At 36.7% G+C, this 21471-nt stretch overlaps 1 protein-coding gene across 3 annotated transcripts in view; it reads right to left on the bottom strand.

Moving 5' to 3' along the window:
- The window catches only part of LOC145675726 (uncharacterized), a 1359799-nt gene that overhangs the window by 56823 nt on the left and 1281505 nt on the right, over nucleotides 1–21471 (bottom strand). For all 3 annotated transcript variants that reach the window (XM_081746346.1, XM_081746345.1, XM_081746348.1), the window contains 2 exons: nucleotides 9739–9878; nucleotides 3022–3226 (listed from right to left, as the gene is read on the bottom strand). In XM_081746346.1, coding sequence (XP_081602472.1) covers nucleotides 3022–3226; nucleotides 9739–9878 — 345 coding nt within the window. The remainder of the gene's footprint in view (nucleotides 1–3021; nucleotides 3227–9738; nucleotides 9879–21471) is intronic.

Below are 21471 nucleotides of genomic sequence, written 5' to 3'. Positions count from 1 at the left end.
GGAACAAACAAAAAAAAAAAAAAAAAGACTACGGAATATATTTAAGTTAAGCTAAATACAACTGCACAACAAACGTGACTGAGTGGTTGGCTTTTGCGCTTCTAACGGGAAGTCCGGGATTCAACCCAGCATTCGACCATTCTGACAAAGCCTTCCTTCATTCCACCTGAGAATGTAGAAATAGTGCGTGTACTGGCCGACTAGGAGTGTAGGAGTTGGCCGACTTCCTTTCTTATTGTTTTTAAATCGTTATTATTACTAATTAACAGCAGTGACGGTTTTGCGAAGGTTAGAGGATCGGTTTTTCGGACTGAAGCCTGTTCTCCAAAGTTGTGGAATGTCTAAAACGAACGAAATATCTGTTAGTTATGCCTTTACTCATAAACTTTAAGCTCCCGTCAAATAAAAATTACGAATATTTAGAAAAACTAAACATTAGTAGTAAGAAAACCCCTCCCAAAACACTATTTTAAATTCGCCACTGATTCTCAGTATAAAATGATCTTCAAGGTTGTATCCGGAAGATTATTGCTAAACATATAAACGAAACGAAATATTAGTTATGCCTGTACTCATAAACTTCAAGCACCTCCCAAATAAAGTTAGGACTTTTTAGAAAACGAAACAATCAGAGAAACCCCTCCCAAAGTACTTTTCTAAATCCGCTATTGATTATTTGTACAAATTGGTATTCAAGGTTGTATCTGGAAAATTATTGCTAAATCATTGCACAACTACAGTATAACAGAAATGTGGAAATACGGTTTGACGGACATATTGAAAAACGTATGCTTTGACGGATATATAGAAAAACGTAAGTTTAACTTTCGTGCTAGAAGCTGGAGTACTAAGCTCTTAGAAATGAAACACGGATGACAAACTAAAATGATCTAGAGAAGGAAAAAAATGTCGATAACTCAAAAGTTAAAATAAAGTTAAATAACCTGTAAAATTGCCCTCAAATACTACATTCTTCATGTTAGCTTTAATTCGTAAAATATGTGCTCCATCCATCTTGATGGTGAATTATAGAGCTAAGTATGGCATTCAGGTCGTGGAAATCTTATCTAACTATAGAATATGCTATAAGAAAGCTATTTGGATAGAAAAATCATGAAAATGAAAAAAGCCAAAATTTCCAAAATTCTCGGTTTTTTTCCAAAAAAGCCGGCTTTTTATGTGAAAAAAACCATCGATTCAAAAAAGCCGGCTTTTTTGCATCTCTACTTTTTTTTTTTATAAAATGTGGTTGGGAAGGTCCAAAATTCCCCTGTGTAATTTTTAGCTGTACTCTAAGATAAAAAAAATAAAAAAAAGTAATTTTGCAATGTTATGCAGAGTAACACTTAGTTCCGTCACCGAGGATCTGCTCCGGAATCTGAGCTCCAGAACCGAATACAAAAAAGTTCAATAATATTGAAGTATGGGGATTGGTCGGGTCAGGGGAAGTGTTGTAGTTTATCTGATGTGATGAAATTACGCCTCAACAGTTGCAGTAGTGTGAATTGGTACATTATCACCTTGTAAAATTATGTTTTCAGCCGGAAACAACATCTGAACCATAGAATCCACATGCTTACATAAAATATTCACAAAGTCATTGACAGTAATGCGTCCTGAGAACTTAATCACAAGACCTATAGACTCTGAGAAAACTGCAACCCACAATATTACAGAGTCACCATCATATTTCATGAAAAGAAACCGACAGTTCGGAGCCCAAGCCTTTATGGGTATCCGCCATACATAAACATGGCTTGTTGTTGGAAATAAAAGAAAGAAGGATCATCAGACTGTATTACGCCATTTCTAACCGTCGGAGGTCTATTTTGCATGTTCTCGCCACCATTTCCTTTTTGCTAGACTGCTGTTAGCGATGACTAGTAATGTGGAAGGTTCGGGTTATGCAACTCATATCCAAGTGTAATGGTCACATGTCCTGATTGAGTTCCGTAATCACTTTTACCGCTTTTGTTCTACAATTCTTGGTGACAATCTTCTTTCAGTAGTCACTGATCCTTATTACTCTTCGGCCGTGACTTCTGCAGGAATGTCATTGGCTTGAACACAGTCCCTCGCGATACACATCTAACACGTGACAATCTTACCTAGGTAGATACATAATTGCAACAGCTTACCTCTCACCCACAATTTGACTTCTTAAAACTCAGGACGGTATTCGATTTGGTGTCAAAACTGTCATTGCAACATACGTTTATGTTCTATCCTCCCTGACATATTACCAACGACCACTTAACACACTTCCAATATAGGCAATGTGTTTCATTGCCAATTAGCACATACACTACAGGTGTTCCATTATTAGCACCTTTCGCTTACAAAAGAAAGCACTAAGGATTGTGTTTGGATTGTCACCAAAGTCTTCTTGCAAGCCCATCTTTCGAGGGCAAAAAATATTACCATTACCTTGTGCGTATCTATATAAAATTATCTTGTTTACCGTAAGTAACAAACACTTATTTATTGAAAACAGTAACGTCCATAAATACAATACTCGATTCGTTAATAATTTGCATGTTATCCCCCAAAATTTCTCGTTTTTTCAAAAAGCGTATATATTAACTGTACAAAAAATTTCAATAAGTTACCTGACTTTCTAAAAGAAAAACAAATCATATTCTATGTTTAAATCGGATCTTCACGAGTTCTTGGTAAATAAATGTTACTACTCGGTAAATGAGTTTTTTTGAAGACAATGTATAAATGTTTTTTTCTTTGTTAATTATATTATGATTGTATAAGCTTATAAAAGTCATAGTTATGTATGTATTACATTATCTGTAAGTTTTTTATAGCATATATGTAATTATTTTGTAATTTTGACAACTGTATGCGTGCTCGAGAATACTCTCATTTGTATGCAAAACAGGCAAATAAATAAATAAATAAATTTTGGTAATCTTGTGTGTCTTTGCTATGACGTCACAACATTTGTTTTAAAGTGATCGGTTTCAATTATGACGATTCTACTTCCTAAAATAATAATAATAATATCAGTACCTTTTGTATTGTGGCACTCATCGGTTTCACCTCAACATCCGGCGGAACGAGTATTTCTATAAAAAGAGACTTGCATTGCTGTAATCCGTGATCTGTAACCTGACAGGTAAATTGTCCTGTGTCCAACTTCTTGGCCTGATCAAACGTCAGCAGAACAGTGTGACGATCTTTAGAGACATTCTGAAGCATCCACTGCCACGCATGCCTGAAATAATTAAAAGAAAAGAAAAGAAAAGAAAGATGAAACTGCGAAACATCACGTTTATATACAAAATTTCTGAGAAGTTGAAAACTGGGAAATTAAACCCAGCTCTTCTACTTACTAAGCACTACAATGCAAATTCCTCTCCCTGAATAGTCACAGTCCACTCCTGTGCATGGGATGAACAGCAATAATGGTGTAATCAGCAATGTTGCTCACGAAATGAGAGTCGAGGCAAGAAATTAGTTCACGACCCGCTCGGGATGTAATACTCCCGGAAGTACGTTTTTTCGCGCGCTACTCTAGCCAGCTGTTTTACGCGCTATCCTAGCCAATTGTTTTAAGTTGGTCACAAAATTTATATCATGAAGTACAAGGGGAACAAAACGAGCCCTATATCATGGAGTACAAGCTCATAAGTACTACAACTACTTATTTGCAAAAAAGTAAATAAATCACTTTTTTAAGTATTATTTTCATATTATTTTAATTTAATAAGTGTTATAAAAATGTAAAAAAAAAAAAAACTTTTCTCGGGCCGGGTTTGAACTCGCGTCAAAAGAGACTTTTATTACTAGCATATAGCGCTAGCCCACTCGGACAGCAGCAAGCGTTTGATTTCTGCTATTTTAATGCAACGTGGCAAGAAGTGGATAACGCCAACCAATCAGAACTGTGTTTCTCGTTTCTACTTCCGGGAGCATTACTCTCCCGCGCTAGTCCTATTAGTTCAATATTCTTTTACATGAGAAACCGTTATCACGACTCACTTATTTGCTTTCGATTTCGAGCCATTTTGAAAATCGGCATTTATTTTCGCGTTTCTAAACAGCTGAAAACGGAAAGCCACTAGGTGACTTGTGATAACGGTATCTCATGTAAAATGATATTGTCTAGGGCGCTCTTGTTCCACATTTCGATCGATTATCTTTTATCTATTTGAAGATATCACATAATTACTGTAAAATTAGCGGTATTTTAATTTCGCCGGGATGAAGACTCTTAATAATATGTAAAATTGTTCTTTTCTCCCTCACAATTTCTAACAGCCTCTCATTCGTCGAGCCAGTTAATTCTCTCTATTCTTCTCTACCTCCAAAGTTCGAAGCTTTTACTCGGTTTTCATCACTTTTGCGTAATGTCCATGTTTTTGATCTCATACAGAATGAAACTTTACGAGCACATGAAATAATTTCATGAAACGGGAATGTAGGAGGAAACCTCGAAGAAAAACGCACGGACACAATGTTGTCCATTGCAAATTTACTTGACCTAGAATCGAACCAGGGACCCCTAGTATAAAGGTGAGCGCTCTACCAATGAGCCACCATGCCCGTAGTATTGTTGTTTGGCATCAGTTTAAAAATCACATATTAAGGTTAGTGTAAAGGGACAAGTTTTGCCGATAGATGTCACTACAGTCTTCGTATCTCTCCCATGTATTTTTTACCTTTCACGAAAATTTACCATTTCTTTTATAAATTTCAACCTAGAGACTTCAAATTTTGAGGGAAGGAATTTTATAACATATTAAAGGGAACAACCCGTGCCGATTTTTTATTTAGAATTTTCTTCGTTGTTGAAACAGTTCCATTGTTAAAGGTTTGTATATCCATTTCAACAATCAAGGCACTTCAACAATGAAGAAAATTCTAAATAAAAAATCGGCACAGATTATTAGCTTCGATAGATTATGAAGTTCCTTTTCTAAAAATATGAAGTCTGTAGGTTGAAATTTGTAAGAGAAATCGTGAATTCTCGTGAAAGATAAAAAAATATACGGGAAAGATACGAAGACTGTAGTGCCATTTATCGGCAAAACTTGTCCCTTTAAACCAACCTTAAACTTTTTGAGTAACCCTCAAAATACGTATATTTGGTAAGGTTAAATCTTCACATGGTTAGATATGAAAGGGTATATGGGGTATGAGAAGATATATAAGGCCTAGAATATTGTTGTTTGACATAATTTAAGTTTCGTGTGGTCTTGCTTAGTGTCTTTACTAGAGCTTATTTCCCCTCTAAAGCAGCTAAGCCTAAAATGTAGCCGACTTTCTCCCTCCTCTGTTTATGACAAAAGAAGCAGCGACAATAACGTTTCTCTTTGTCAACATTATCTAAATCTGACTATGGCTGTTAAGTGTGGGGCTCAAGGAACTCTAATTTCAGTGGAGAATAAAGAACGAAGTATGTCAATGTCCACAGAACTCGAATTTCAACAAACACAGGAAGAAGTATGTCTCTGTGTTTATTGTCTGTGTCCACAGAACTCGAATTTCAAAGCACAATATACGCAGAATAACGTCTGTATATTTATTGTCTGTGTCCACAAAAATCTAATTTCAAAGGAGAATATAGGTAGAAGAACAACTGTATATTTATTGTCTGTGTCCACAAAACTCTAATTTCAAAGGAGAATATAGGAAGAAGAAAGTCTGTATGTTTGTGTATGAGCTGAGTTACTACAACTCCCTACAATCAAGTGTGAATTTTGCAATATAATCCTTTCACGTGGAACTAAAATCTTCAGAATACTCGTAATTAATGGCATTTAGATACCACTGTTTAGCAAATTAGGAGTTGAAATTTCTCGTGTAGAAAAGATATTGATAGGAAGAACTATATTGTCACGAACATTGAAGTCTGATATTGTCTCGTCTCGTGCTCAACCCTGCAAGTAAACATTATCTAACAAGGGAGGGTCACGAAGTGGCTCCGCTGAGATCCAAACGAGACAATTGTGTTTGCATTTGATATGTTATAACTAGACGAATCCCAAAGTTATACGTGCCACCGGACGGGATATAGTGAGTTACAACATATTTTGTAGCGTAAAAGCTACAAAGCAGCAGAATAGTCTGAACCGAGTCATTTGTTCGGAAACGGTTGGGTAACTGGAAAGCTCGCCCACATAGCACACTACGTCCCTGGGATGTCCCATTTTGATCCCAATCATCCCATTCGGTTCCCGGGATTATCGGGACAATGAGAAGCCATCCCATCGACGTCCTGCATGGGATGTCCTGAAGGATCCCCATGTAGGATGTCCACGGGACGTCCCAGATGAGACAGGAGGTCCGAGGGAAAACCAATAGACATCCCTTCGTGGTCCCGTTGAATATCCCGTATCCCAGGATATTAGCGGACATCTGGATCTCCCGCGGAAATCCTGTGGATGTCCAGGGAGCACAATCGGATAATCCGTGATGTCCCGTCGTCCGTTGCGGGCTCAGTCTCGGACATCTCGTGGACGTACTTGTGCTATGTGGGCGGCGAACACGTATCCAATCATTTTCAAGGACACACCTTTGGGGATAAAGAAAAGTTTGCCCCACGGTCCCCCGCAGGGTCCCAGATGGGGTCCAACTCAAAAGTTTCAAATGAAAATGGGAGTTAAGTAGCACATCATTTGAAAGCTGTTGTAAATTGAAAGAAAATGGAGTAAATCTCGATTCTCTACGACAACCCTGTGCAAAATGGTTGCAGGTCAAAATGTAAACAAAAACTTAATTGAGAAGTCCACGGCCACCCCTATAAATCGGAAACGGTGAGACAAATGTGAAAACAAGAAAAGACGTGTGGCACCATTTTCAAAGTGCAACGATTTAAGTTAAAAGGCCTTGGCCCGTGGCCCGCAGGGGGGTCCAACGTGGGGTCCAATTAAAATGTTTCAAATGGCAAGGGGGTTAAGTAGCACATCGTTTGAAAGCTGTTGTTAAATGAAAGAAGATGGAGTGAATCTCAACTCTCTACGACAATCTTGTGCAAAATGGCGGCGGGTCAAAGTGTAAACCCAACTTAATTGAAAAGTTTATGGCCCTTGAATCCAAACTGGTCGCTTAAAACCTATGTCATTCATAACAGCACAAATCTAACTCTCTATTTTTCTCTATTATGTAATTAGAAACAATGGAAGACTAAAGAACAATTGAATTTCGATTAAATTCAACTATTATTTCATTCCATAACAACAAATACGTTTCGTTCCTAATGCACGTTCGTCACGGTTCTCTTGATATCATTTAAGCGAATATAACGAATATGCGATAAGTACAGAACTCTCAACTTCCTATTCATACAGCTAAACAAAAGTTGAATACCTTCGGTATTTTTCTTTCGGTTGAATATCCGAGGTATTTTTCTAATTTTATCATACGTAGTTCATACATAAAGTACTTGCTGCACCAGTCAGGTTGGGGCTCTATTGTACCATATCGTAATGGTTACATTTTGTATGGTTTTCGTTGGTTTGATCGCAATATTTCAAGGAACTCCAAATATACCAAAAAAGAAAAAAAAAAAAAGAAAACTTCATTTACAAGATTGGCGAGCAGTACCAAACCATGTGTAAATCATTTCAGTACATCAAGCTGCGTCTTAACTTTGTTCGAGAAATATAATATTTACGTATATACAAACTCATTTTTCATGCTGGCAACCATATTGGATTACAGATGGTACTCCTTGATATTTTGTGGATATCTACTATTGACCATAAGCATAAATACCACATTTCGCTCCTGCAACACCAATAGTTTGAGCTGGACATGCGTTCGATATATAGTGTGGCATTTTGAATTCAAGATGTTGAATTTTTTTGGACATTTCGCAACTTTTCGTCACTTACTGATCAACATTCATGCCAAATTTGGTTTTCCTAGCTTGAACAGTTTGGTATGCATATCCTTTCGACATAGGTTTCAAGCGGCCACCTTGGATTTAAGGTGGCCATAGATTTTTCAATTAAGCTTTTGTTTACATTTTGGCCAGCCGCCATTTTGCACTGGTTGTTGTAGAGAGTCGAGACTTGCGTCGTCGTCTTTCATTTAACAACAGCTTTCAAACGATGTGCTACTTAACCCCCTTGCCATTTGGAACTTTTGATCTGGGCCCCATCTGAGACCCTGTGGGAGCCCCGGGACAAGACGTTTTAACTTAAATTGTTGTACTTTGAAATTAATGCCACACGTCTTTTTTTTTCACATTTGTCTCACCATTTCGGATTTATAGGAGTGGCCGTGGACTTTTCAATAAAGTTTTTGTTTTCATTTTGACCTACAACCATTTTCCACAGGGTTTTACAGAACCGAGACTTGCTCCATTTTCTTTCAATTTACAACAGCTTTCAAATGATGTGCTACTTAACCCCCATTATCATTAGAAACTTTTGAGTTGGATCCGTCTGGGACCCTGCGGGAGACCCTGGGGTAAATTTTTTTTACCCCCAAAAGTGTTTCCTTGAAAATGATGGGATACGTATTCGCCGAGCTTTCCATTTATCCAACCGTTTCCGAACAAATGACTCGGTTCAAACTATTGTACCAGGTAATTTTTTCCCTAGCTTTTACATGACAAAATATGTTGTAACTCACAATATCACGTATAACTTTGGGATTCGTCTAGTTATAACACATCACATGCAAATACAATTGATCGTTCGGATCTCAACGGAGTCACTTCGTGACCCTTCCTTGTAAGGCAATGGATCATATACATACATACGCTTTTACTACTTCTAACTCACTGATACGAAATAATAAGCAGAAACGAAAGCATTAGCGCATTTACAAACTATTCTGAGCAATACCTGTTCGATATTTGTCACATAACTACTAGATATGCGAATTCTACCAGGGTTAAATTCCGTTAAACCCGGCCGCAATTACATACAGCATGGAAAACGAAACACAACTGCATCTAATCTAACCTAAAATAATCTAAGTTTAATTAATCTTAAACGATCCTAACTTTGTTTTATAAGCTGCAGAGGGTTAACGGAATTTAAGCTTCTAGCACAGTTGAAGTTCAAGGAAAACCTTGTACAAAAATATTATATAAGCTTATATATATATATATATATATATATATATATATATATATATATATATACAGGGTGTTTCAAAACAGTACCGACGTTTGGGAGCTGATCCTAACAACAAGATAAGACAAAAAGTATAGACCAACCTGGGTTCACAAATGCTTCCTTCCGGAGTTATAGGCTGCCGAAAACATGAAAAAATAAACTTTTAAAGTCCATAGTTCCAAAACTATGGGATCTACCGTAGTCGGGTCAAGACTTTATTTAGGAACTAGTACGTGCCCTGTTTAAAAATACATGTTTCGGAATCCTGTGATACTTCCGCAACATTTTTTATAGAGGTAGTTAGTGAATACTTCAAATTATATGCCCATAGCCAAATTGCCTCTATAAAAAATGTTGTGTGAGTACTTTGGGATTCTGAAACGTGTATTTTTAGACAGCGCACATATTAGCTCTTCAGTAAAGTCTTGACCCGACTACGGTAGGTCCCATAGTATTGGAGTTATGGACCTTCAAAGTTCATTTTCCGTGTTTTTGGCAGCCTATAACTTCGAAAGGAAGAATTTGTATACCCAGGTTGGTCTATATTTTTAATCTAATCTAATCTAATCTTTAGCCACTTCCCAAACGTTGTCGGTGTTGTTTTAAATTACCTTGTATATTAGAAATTATTAAAATAAAAATCGTAACTTACCTTGCAGTAGCAGTTGTGGTGTTGATCATCACTCCATCTTTGTACCAATAATAGGACATATCGGATGAACCTCTAACTGAGCAGGACAGGGTGAATTCCTCATTCTCCCTCACTAACGTGTGATTTCTCATGCTTAAGCTCTGTAATAAAGAATTTTTACAATGTAAGTAATATTACATAAGTTTGGATAACTAAGTTCCTGAAAATACACTTAAATGTAATTTTTCCATTCATAGCTGTCAGGGTGATTGGCTTCTGGACGAATCACGATGCTTTTATATCGTGGAAACATTAAATGACATGTGCAAGTAGATGTACGAGGGGAAATCAGAAACTAAGGTTACAAGGTCGGTATTTCTGGAGTTCCGTCTGTTATAGAGGAATGAGGAGTGTGCGGTAATTTTAATACATGGAGTTGGCAACTGTGAGAGTTTCAGTCACCCGCAATCTACAGTGCTAGTTGTAGGTAAACACAAATGGCGACTTGTTTGGGAAACTGGTCTCACGAAGAAGTCAGCTCAGTTATTCGATTTCTGTGGGTGAAACATGAAATTGCGACTGAAATTCACCGTTACGTGGTAGAGATTTACGGAGAGACTGTAATGTCTCGTCAGAAATGTCGCAGAATGATGTCGAAAATTTGCGGCTGGTAGAGAGAACGCCACCAGCGAGTTACGCAGTGGCCGACGGCATCAACAGATTTGAACAAACCTCATGTGAAGGAGTTGATTCAAGACAACAGGACGACTGCATCTGATGGCAGAATTGGGAATGTCGTTCGGAAGCGTAGCCGTGGCTTTGTTTCACACATGAACATGAAACACTTCATTGACAACGTGACTGAACACGCAAGGAAGGATTTTTACCAGTAGGGAATCTTCAAACTCATTACACGATGTGACAAGAGCCTTAACCAATGTACAGACTATGTCGAAAAATAACCTGGTTTGTGTATAGCCCGCTCCCCGAGGTCTTTGTCGCCGGAACTGGAAGAGTCACTACTACTACTACTTACATCGAGAACAGAACCCAACCAACCCCTGCGGGGCTTCTAACCTATTCCTACTACCACCACTACTATTACTATTGCTACTAACTATACTACTGCTACTACCTTTACAACAACTACTACTACCGCTACTACCACTACTACTACTTATACTAAAGCTTCCTTACCATAAGATTTACAGCTTAAATCTTTATAACATGCGATTCCGTTTCATTATGAACTAATATGAATCGTTAGAATCACTATGATTCGTTAAAAATCACGGGGGGAGCGGGCTTGTTTATAGCCCGCTCCCCCAGTTCTTTGTCACCGGAACTGGAAGTCACTACTACTACTACTACTACTTATATCGAGAACAGAACCCAACAAACCCCTGCGGGGCTTCTAACCCGTTCCTACTACTAGACCCTACTACTACTATTGCTACTAACTACTACTACTACTACTAGTACTACTACTACTACTACTACTACCGCTACTACTACTTATACTAAAGCTTCCTTACCACAAGATTTACAGCTTAAATCTTTATAACATGCGATTCCGATTCATTATGAACTAATATGAATCGTTAGAATCACTATGATTCGTTAAAAATCACGGGGGTGGGGAGCGGGCTATACTCAATCCAACAACCTAATGTATACACTGTTGGATGAAATTATATATTGGTTGTCTGAAAAATACATATATATACGTTTCACTGCAAGGCTTTGTAACGTTACTTTCTGATTATCCCTCGTATGTACAAGTAATAAGAACTCAATTCTGAGGAGTTCGGAAATCAGTAAAGGTCTAAATCAGAAAGTAATTAATGATTGCTGTAGTTGAAAAACTTCAAGTTATGATAGGTTTAAATGTATTCCCTTCATCACTAAAATTGCTGAAATCAAACTTTCCCCACAGGTCCGTAGCCAGCCCAAAAATGTAGGGGGGCCCGGTCCACAATATTATAGTTCATTTGCAAGCCTACCGTGAAAATTTTAGGGGGGCGGCCCCCTAGACCCCCTGGTTACGGGGCCTGTTTCACCATACTACTAGCTCCTGAAATATAACGTCATAACACATTCACATAGATCTCACATTGCATTCTTGTTGCATCTCAGTGCTAACTACTTCAATATATGTGTTATATCTAGCGATTAATCGGAAAAACAACATCATTACAAATTCTGGTTATTAAATGCACAGTCTTGTTAAGAAAATCCCTGACCATTAGGTTCTCTTTAAAAAGCGTTGTATTCTAATCTACATTTGAAGTTAGACCAAACAAATGTTGAGTTTCTAGGCCAACTGAGATTTTTATATAGACGAAAACCGAATTTCTTGTGTATGGTGCCAAAATATAGCCTTTTACAGAGAAGTGAATGGACAAGATTTTAAAAAAAGAAAAAAAAACAAGATTGTGTACTGTTTAAATTTGCTATATAATTATAATAAAAATCGAGAAGTTTTCTCTTTGGTCATTACATTCAATGAATCGATTCGTAGGGAACTAGTTCCTCGGAGCAATTCATTAAATATCACTAGGAATTAGTTCCTAAACTATTCTTACCTAACGTAACCATCAACAGGAAGTCATCACATGACTCGATACCAATAACGAATCTAGAAGAACTTAATACATTCTCAAAACCTGAACCAACAGATCCAAATTACTGAATCGAATAAAATGATTGAAATCACCGAAGTAAAAACTTGCCTAAAAATCTCCTCAAATCTTCCATCTTGGGTCTAGATGTTTCAACCCATGTCATTACAATAAACCACCTCATAAACTCTACCGTTACGGTCATAGAGTAAGGATTAATATAAGAGATTTCAGCTGCTCTGTCCACTGAAACTAAATCACGTGACTGGAGACTGCCGCCACTCAAAGCAGTTCAGGTGCCACGAACTACTGGAAACAAGAACGAATCAAATCGTCCAGAGCACGTGAGTTTGATAGAATTAACCAATGATACAATTACAGTAGCAGACAATGCGATTAGTTACGACTGCAGCCAGCAGGGTCGCTGATCTCACTTTCGCTGCACTGTGGGAACGACTTGAATTGCAATTGTGTACACAGAGAGTAGTGCATCGGGGTGATCAGAGGTTGTTCCACCTTGACCCTCATGATGTAAATTTAACCTCAGCTGCTTCTTCAATTTTAACAAAGTGACAATTTTCTTCTATTACTACAATACACAATGCATATACCAGAAGGTCTGGAAACTTGTATTAGACCTACTTCCTCTCTTCCTTTACTACCTATACTTGTAAGTTCTTGTAAGTTCTTTCCTTCCTGAACACCTTTAACGATGATAATAATTGCACGAGACACAAACATTCCTATGGGCTACAAATTCAAAATATTTTATGCGTTACAGTGCTTCTATGTACAATCGATATAACTGTTTTAGAGTATAATAAAACGATGGCAAGAATGAACTTTATTTAAATTGTCCAAAAATCTTAAATTGTTCTTATTTCCAATCCATGGTGTCTTTATGATACACAATATAATCCACCGCCATTCGCATTAAAACATAATGGGCTTTATGCAGAGTTGTTTTGAAGTATGATTAGCGTCATACTAAAAGCCTGACTACTGCAGGAAACATATGTTAGTCGAACTCTTTAGTACGTCACTAATCATGAATCAGAACGACTCTGCATAAGACCTCTTACTTCAGCTTCTGACAAATAATATTATAAGACATTTCTGTAAATTGTATTAATGTATTGGCACGAACAGAAAATCGAATTGTCTTGTAAAAATTAATGTTCTTAATGATAAATTGAAATTAAATTGTTAGTTAAACATGTTTAGCGATTGTCAGTTCTTTATAATGAAATATTATTTATAGTTGTTATTTCATTTCTATCACTATTCACATATAATGATTGGTTTTAACAAAAGAGACACTGACCAAAGCTTAAAACCCACTTTATTTTAAATTATATTTTGTAACTGTTTACAATTAATTGGGATAAGACGGAAGTATTGGAGATGGAGAAAAGAATGATAATAAGGAAGTGGAAAGAAGCGGATTGGATAAAGAAGGTAGGAAGAGATAAACTGATGAACTGGACAGGGGGCTTACCAATTAATGAATTATGGCAAGGAAGTTTGAATAGCATAGAGAAAAAGAATATATATATATAAAAAAAGGCCCTTATAAGAACCAAAAATGAAGGAACGTGATTAATTGGAAAGTGAACACGAAGACTTATAGGATTGGCTGACGGCCTCAGTAAATAAGAAAAAAAAGAAGGAAAAAATAAAAATAAAAAAGTACAACAATGACTATATATATGTCTGTTAAAAGAATTTAAACTTTGTTATAACAACATTTATATATTTGTCTGTATTTTCATTAATTTCGATAGTGTCTGAAGAAGGATATGCTAGATATCCGAAACAGTTACAAATTATAATTTTAAAAAAAGTGGGTTTTAAGCTTTGGTCAGTGTCTCTTTTGTTAAAACAATCAATCCAAAGCCATGAATAGTCTTACTAATAATGATTGGGTAACAGTTTAGAGATGGGGGACCAAAACTACCCAACAAGAATTTTTGGATTGAAAGATTACGATCTTGGCCAATAATTAGTTTTTGGATCAGGGGCTACAAAAGTTTTGAACGGTCCCTAAATCGAGTCTTCGTTTTTCTTTTTTCGGAATATCACACTGAGTTAAGAAATAGTTTGGGTTTACCTACACCATATATAGTTCTCCTCATATAAGGCCTACAAGAAAATTTTTTTGTTGAAATACATTGGATCTTTTGGACCAAAAATTAGTTTCTGGATCTGGGGCCACAAAATTTTTTAAGGCTCCTAAATCAAATTTTCAGATTTTCTACGGAATAAGCACATCATACTGAGTTAACTGATAGTTTGGGTTTGGCTACATTATATGTAGTTCTCCAGATATAAGGCGTACAATAATTTTTTTGATTGAAATATATTGGATCTTTTGGGCCAATTGAATCAGGGGCCACAAAATTTTTGAACGTCACCTAAATCAAGTTTTCGAAATAAGCAGATCATAGTGAGTTAACTGATAGTTTGGGTTAGGCTACACTATATGTAGCTCTCCAGACATAAGGCCTACATAATTTTTTTTTATTAAAATATATTGAACATTTTGGGCCACTGCTCTACAATGATTTTGCTGTTTAAAACTATTAATTTTTTTTAAATGTTTTTGACCGGAGAAATCCAAAAATGTAGTTAGTTTTTCTCTATCACGTACAATTTTCTTAAAATACAGGGGAAGGGGGAGAGGAAAATAACCATGAAAAGGTATATTTCGGAAGAGGTACTGATTATAATTACAAATATAAAAAGGTACTTTCGATGCCATTTCCTTTTGATTATCTTTGAATTTGTAATAAAAGGCCTGCAGTTACTTATCCTGCTAGCATTGAAAAAATATGTACAGTATCTGGTAGCACTGAATATCAACGCGTTGCAGTTGGGAACGCAATAACAGCGCTGTGTAACCTGTGATTGCAAGAACTACGGGTCGCCGTATGTTTTGTTGCTGTGTCTAGTTGCGCTGTTTGTTGAATCTAAATGGAACGTAGGAAGTGTCAGAATAATCCTGATTATTTCTGCTACATATGTGGCAGTTTTTTAGTCTCGAAACAGAGACAAAAAATTAGATCGTTTGTGAAACGTGCATATTACGCCTATTTTGGAATAAAGTTAGGGGATGAAGAGCAATCATTTGAGCCACACACAGTATGTAAAGTATGTGTCTAAGACCTAAGGAATTGGACAAAAGGTAAGAAGAAATCTCTACGTTTCGCGATACCACGGATATGGCTTGAAGCAAGAGATCATAGTAATGACTGCTATTTCGGTTCGTGTAAGGTTAAAGGTTTTACCGCTAAAGAAAACAAACAAACGAAGCCTTAAATATCCTAACCTGCCATCTGCATTACGATCTGTACTATATACAAGTATCACAGTACTTAACTAACCGCAAGAACTACTGTCTACAGATTCTGCTTCTATTAGCACCGAATGTAGCGGTGAGATATACGGCAGAGAAGAGGAAGCTGCCGAGCCGAAGTATTTACACAACCCGAGTTAAACCATTTAGTGCGTGACTTGAATCTGTCCAAGCAAGCAGTGAAACTCTTAGTGAATGCTTAGTGAAAAGAATCTACTGACTTCAGGTGCATTATGTTCATATTTTAGACATCGTGAGAAAGAGTTTGCACAATACTTTTCTGCTGACGGAAACTTTAGTTTTTTTCCAACGACATCAGAAATCTTATGATAAAACTCTCAGGGGATGAATATAATGCAGAGGAATGGAGGCTTTTCATTGATTCCAAGAAGAGAAGTTTGACGAGTGTGCTTCTTCACAACACAACCAACAACCCTCTGTACCCATTGCTCATTCTGACATCTAAAAGAGACGAAAATATGGAAATGCTTTAAAAAAAAAAAGTCAAACACAGCGATCATCACTGGTTATTGTGCGGCAATCTATGGGTGATATGTATGCTTCTTGGACAGCAGCAAGGGTACACCAAATATGCATACCACATTTTGGGAATGAGACAGCAGAGGACGCGATAAAGGCTGGACTCAAACTGATTAACCTGCCAAGGAAAGCCGCAATATAGGAAGAAAAATGTGAAAAACGTTGCCTCGTAGAAGCATGGATTGAATTGAGGAGCGTGAGTCATAATTTCCTCGGGAACGACAAACACGAAAATTAGTACATTATGTATAATATGCTCCAGAAGTTTAAAACATTAGTTTAAAACAGAAGTTTAAAATAAGTCTTAACATTCATTTTCTGTATTCACATTTAGACAGTTTTTCTTCTAGCTTGGATGATTTGAGGAAAGAACTTGATGCCAGAAAATCAAAGCAATTGAATGCCGCTATCAGGAATGTTGTAGTACAACAATGCTGGCGGGTTATTGTTGGACGTTGGTAGATAAAAATTCACGAACTATTCACAAAAGGAGACCTAGTTTTAGGAGTTTACAAGTGAAAAGGCAAAGACAAAAATGAGATTTGTTTATCAATGACCTTAATAATTTAGAATATCGATGTTCAGATTAGTTATTAAGCAAAATAATGTTCCTTTGTTAGAAATATTTAGTCATAATGTTACTTTATATTACTAGCGTTGTGTAAATAGCACAATTTACGCAATCATGATTTCCGATTTGTTAAAAGAAAACTGACGCAATGGGGAAACACTAATTTCATATTCGTAATTAGCATCCTCAAATTATATAAAATCAGGTGTCAAATCAGAAACAGCTTTCAAAAAGTTTCATTTTATCGAGCAGTGTAACGAAAATAAATTTCGTTCTGGTGGTTACTTATCTCGCAAAGGTAATCACAATTAATTACAAGATGGAGTGTTTAGAAAAACCAGTAATATAATTCATGTATTTTTAAATCGTGTCGCCAGAATATCGTTGTTTTTATCCGTTATCCGCCCAGAAACTAAAATATAATTCGGATGTTCGTAAATGTTCGCATCCGCGCAGATATTTACCTATCAATTTGCAGTAAGCATATTGGAATCCAACACCATAATTTTAGCCTTTCTAAGGAGAATATTACTACTTCTAAATTGCACCAGCTATCTTATTGTCCCTGGAAATCGAGTACCCTACATGGAATCGAACCGAAGACCACCATACCGAAATCAGATACTAATTATTACTTTTTCCCCTAGAAACACTAAGTTATTGAACATTCCTCCTATTTTGATGGTTTACTTGTAACAAATTATGAAAGGCATTGGCGAATACAACTTTTCCACTTTGAAATTCTTCTCGTGTTTTCTGTCGAAATCACCCACCATCAATTCTTTATGTCTCTTAAAAGTTTTAATTACTCTTTCCACACAATTCTCCAATGGGTGATAACCAGCATTAGTAAATTAAAGGGGAAAGGGGCGAAAAAAATCTTCCGAGAGAAAATTCCAGATCAGACAAAACTAGTTTCTTTCTGTGTAGTCTTTTTAAGATTCCTGGCATGTTTACTTTCTTGCCTACTTTGTATTAGAAAATCCTCCTTCCTCCAAACTACTACTACTTTTTTTTTTTTTTTTAACGGCGCTCCAGTTCACTAAAGTATAACGATAACCGGGAAACTTAAAACTTCTAACTTCGTATCATAACTCTTTCTCTCTCGGGTAATCTTTCGAAGCGAAGAGCTTGAGGGGGGAAGTAACCCTCCTGAGATACCTACAATGGCAGCGCACGAACTATTTATAGAACATATAACACAACCAGCAAAATAATGCTAAACACTTAACAAGAAGTACAAGAGAAAGTATGTGTGCCTATTGTTTCAGATTTTATTTTTTACACACTTTAATTACTGAAGTTTCTTTTCTAAATTTAAAAAAAATAGTGAGAAAGCTGTAGGTAGAAGTTTCTACCAACTCATCAGCGGATAAATTACTCGAAAGATAATATTTTTAGTTGTAGTACGAAAGTGGTGAATATTGGCAAATGCGATTTAATTAAAAATTACAGTTGTCAGTAAGGTCAGCTATACACTATAGGATAGATCCTAGGAAATCTCTTCCGATTTTTCCTACAGTCAAAATCTCAACGCATATGGCATCAGATCGCATATCATTTCTCATTTTCTGAACGATTCTATGAGATTTCTCCTGATTAGAGCACGCTCTGTTATGGACAGAAAATTCGTAAGATTTCGACTTCAGCGACATCTGATGAGACAAAGTGAAAACAAATTTGTCTTCTTCCCGCCAACCGTATGTGGCTGAAAGAGCAAAAATACTCAACAAAATAAAGAGTGGTGCAGGGATTGGTAATTTATATTTGACTTTTATGCTTTGTTTAGAGGTGTAACGTGTAGCGCCTAGTGTCAATATCAGTAGGATGTACAGGATGGCTCAAAAGTAGGTATACAGTCCCGTACTGATCAACTCATTGCTTTTTTTTATCATTTCTTATTGTTTTCCATCAACTAAACTTATTTTCTTTATTATTTGTTTTTAACGCATTTTTACTTATACCTTAAGCTCGGAACAGCCGAAACAAAGGAACCTATAAGCTAGAATGCTGTACTTGATCAATGCAAGGGTGTATACCTACTTTTGGGTCACCCTGTACAGTGTAGTATAGCACGAAAGGGTAGGATTTCGTACGATATATGTCGTAACATTTTTCCTCAGATAAATCCTAACATATTTCCTACGACTTATCTCACGTAGTGCCTGCCTAGTGTATAACTGCCTAAATATCAAAGTTCATAATCTAATAATAAATATCAGTAAAAGATTATTGGTTATTGATTGATTGCAATTGATTGGTTATTGTTTCAGATTATTTCAATTTTAACGTTTCAATTAGATTAAAGCTATATTTTTAAACGTGCAAGGTGTACATATCAACTTCCACAGCTCATAAATATAAAATTATTAATATATATATATATATATATATATATATATATATATATATATATATATATATATATATATATATATATATATATATATATATATATATATATATATATACAGGGTGTCTCACAGAAAAGGAGTCTGGCCGGGTAATACCAGCAAATAATTGTAATTCTCGTTGACGCCGGTATATGAACCGATACGCAGTTGTTTAGCAACTTGCGGGGTCCAGTGTTCGTAGGTTTCCTTAAGAAAATTTCCCTGGACTGACACAAAAATTTCCCTTTTCCTATTAATTTTTCCCTAGTTTTTTAGAGTGTCCAATTCTTATGGCTCAAATTATGTGATAAGATTAACTTAGCTATATTAAAAGAAGTGCCAACCACGTTTGTTTTATTCATTTGCTTTTAGTTTCTATTTTTTACTTCTCTTTTTTTTTAAACAAAAATACAAATACACCCAGTCAACAATGGGTGAAAATTATACTACTTTGAACAAACACACAAGAAACTATTGCTATTATACAGGTATTGATTCATTTCTATTATTATACAGGTATACAGGTATCGAAAATGAAATGACATCTTTAAATTTTACGTCCCATGGTAATGCTGGTTAGGCTGAAGGAGACGGTGATGATGAGAGGTGAGTAAAATGGTGGAATGAAGAAAGTGGGAGGAAACGGGAGAGCCCCGAGAAAACCCATGAGCACGGTGTTTGTCCACCACAAGGTCCACACGGCGCGAGCTGAGATCGAACCAGGGACCCCAAGTACCGGAGGTGAACGCTCTACCACTAAGCCACCGCCTCTTCCTATACAGGTATTGATTCATTTCTAAAGAACAAAGAAAAATTTAAACATTTATGTTGTTCAATTAGTCAGAGTGAGAATTTTCCTGGATTTTGACGTTTTATCGAAAAATTCCCATTTTCCCTTCTTGCTAAATTTACCTATATAATTTCCCTAGATTAGGAAAATTTCCCTCAAACTACGAACACTGGCGGGATCTGCTTCTGCCTTGTGCCGTGATGTGGCGCCGCGCCGGCATGACGCCCGATGTACAGTTGTTCAGCTGAAATCCTCTCCCTGTTCAGTTCTGGTATACTCGTCGCGTCGAGAAAAGGAATCTTTTCCATGCAGCAGCGAATTGTGAGTGTGATAGTGGTAGAAATATAAGCGAATGTAGTCAAATAATACACGGAGTCTGTAACGATTGTAAGTAAGCAGAAACCAAATATTGTCCAAACATTTGAGACCAGTCGTGATATTCAGCAGTGGATATAACACGAAGTCCGCGAAAATCTAATAGGAAACTATCCTAGAAATAAATGACAAGCGTGAATTGAAAGCAGAGTAAAGAAACATTACATTTTTTGAAGATTACAAAAAAAAAAAAAAAAAATCGTCCTTCCATGTCCTACTAAAATATTTTGCCCGAGGAAGGGTTCTACTCCTCTCACCTAACGTAGCTAGGTAGGATCTCTAAGCCATTAGAACAGTGGAGCTGCGGTAATACAAGTGCATAAATCTATCCTCCACCGGAGATTAAACCTGAGCCATCAGGCTATGGCTAAAGAATCAAATACATAGAACCTAACAGATGTCTGGTTAATAGATAAAGAAGCACATGGAACAGCAATTAAATCACAATCTGGTTGGTAAGTATAGGACAGTGATCAGGGGCACCCGAAGAAAATCTTCTAGGGGAAATCTCCAAGGATGCTATATTAGGTACATTTTCATGAGCCAGGGGGTCCGGCCCTCCTGCTCCCTTCGAGCGCCCATGACAATGGTTCTCAATCTTGTTTACCTGGTGCTCTCTTCGCATACTTCACGTATCACCTTCCAGATCGTTGGCTAAACGCGTTTTTTTCTCTATTTTGTCTGAACCCTTTTGTGAATTCAGATGCGGTACTGAACTCTCAAATTATAATTACTAATGATAATAATACACTGGCGCTGACAAGAAATTAAGCATCTGGAAGGAATGCTCCGAAGCCAACGTAATTTCGTACACGTACATACCTCCGCGTTAAGCATTTGGAAGGAAAGATCTAATGTTAACGTAATTTCGTATACCATCAGCGTTAAGCGATTTTGAAGGAATGGTCTAATGTCAATGTAATTTTCGTACACGTGCATACCATCGGCATTAAGCATCTGGAAGAAATGTTCTGGAGTCAACGTAATTTCGTACACATGTATACCTTCGGCGGGTATGTAAATGATTAGAGTTGTAATGATCTGTGACGGATAGAATGATCACCAGAGGGCATTAGTGTCGTCTCCACGAGACAAGTGTTATTACGTCT

This window comes from Thermobia domestica, chromosome 18 (assembly GCF_964235325.1).
Source record: "Thermobia domestica chromosome 18, izTheDome1.hap1.1, whole genome shotgun sequence".
Lineage (NCBI taxonomy): Eukaryota > Metazoa > Arthropoda > Insecta > Zygentoma > Lepismatidae > Thermobia > Thermobia domestica.
This window is presented reverse-complemented; position numbering and strand designations above follow the sequence as displayed.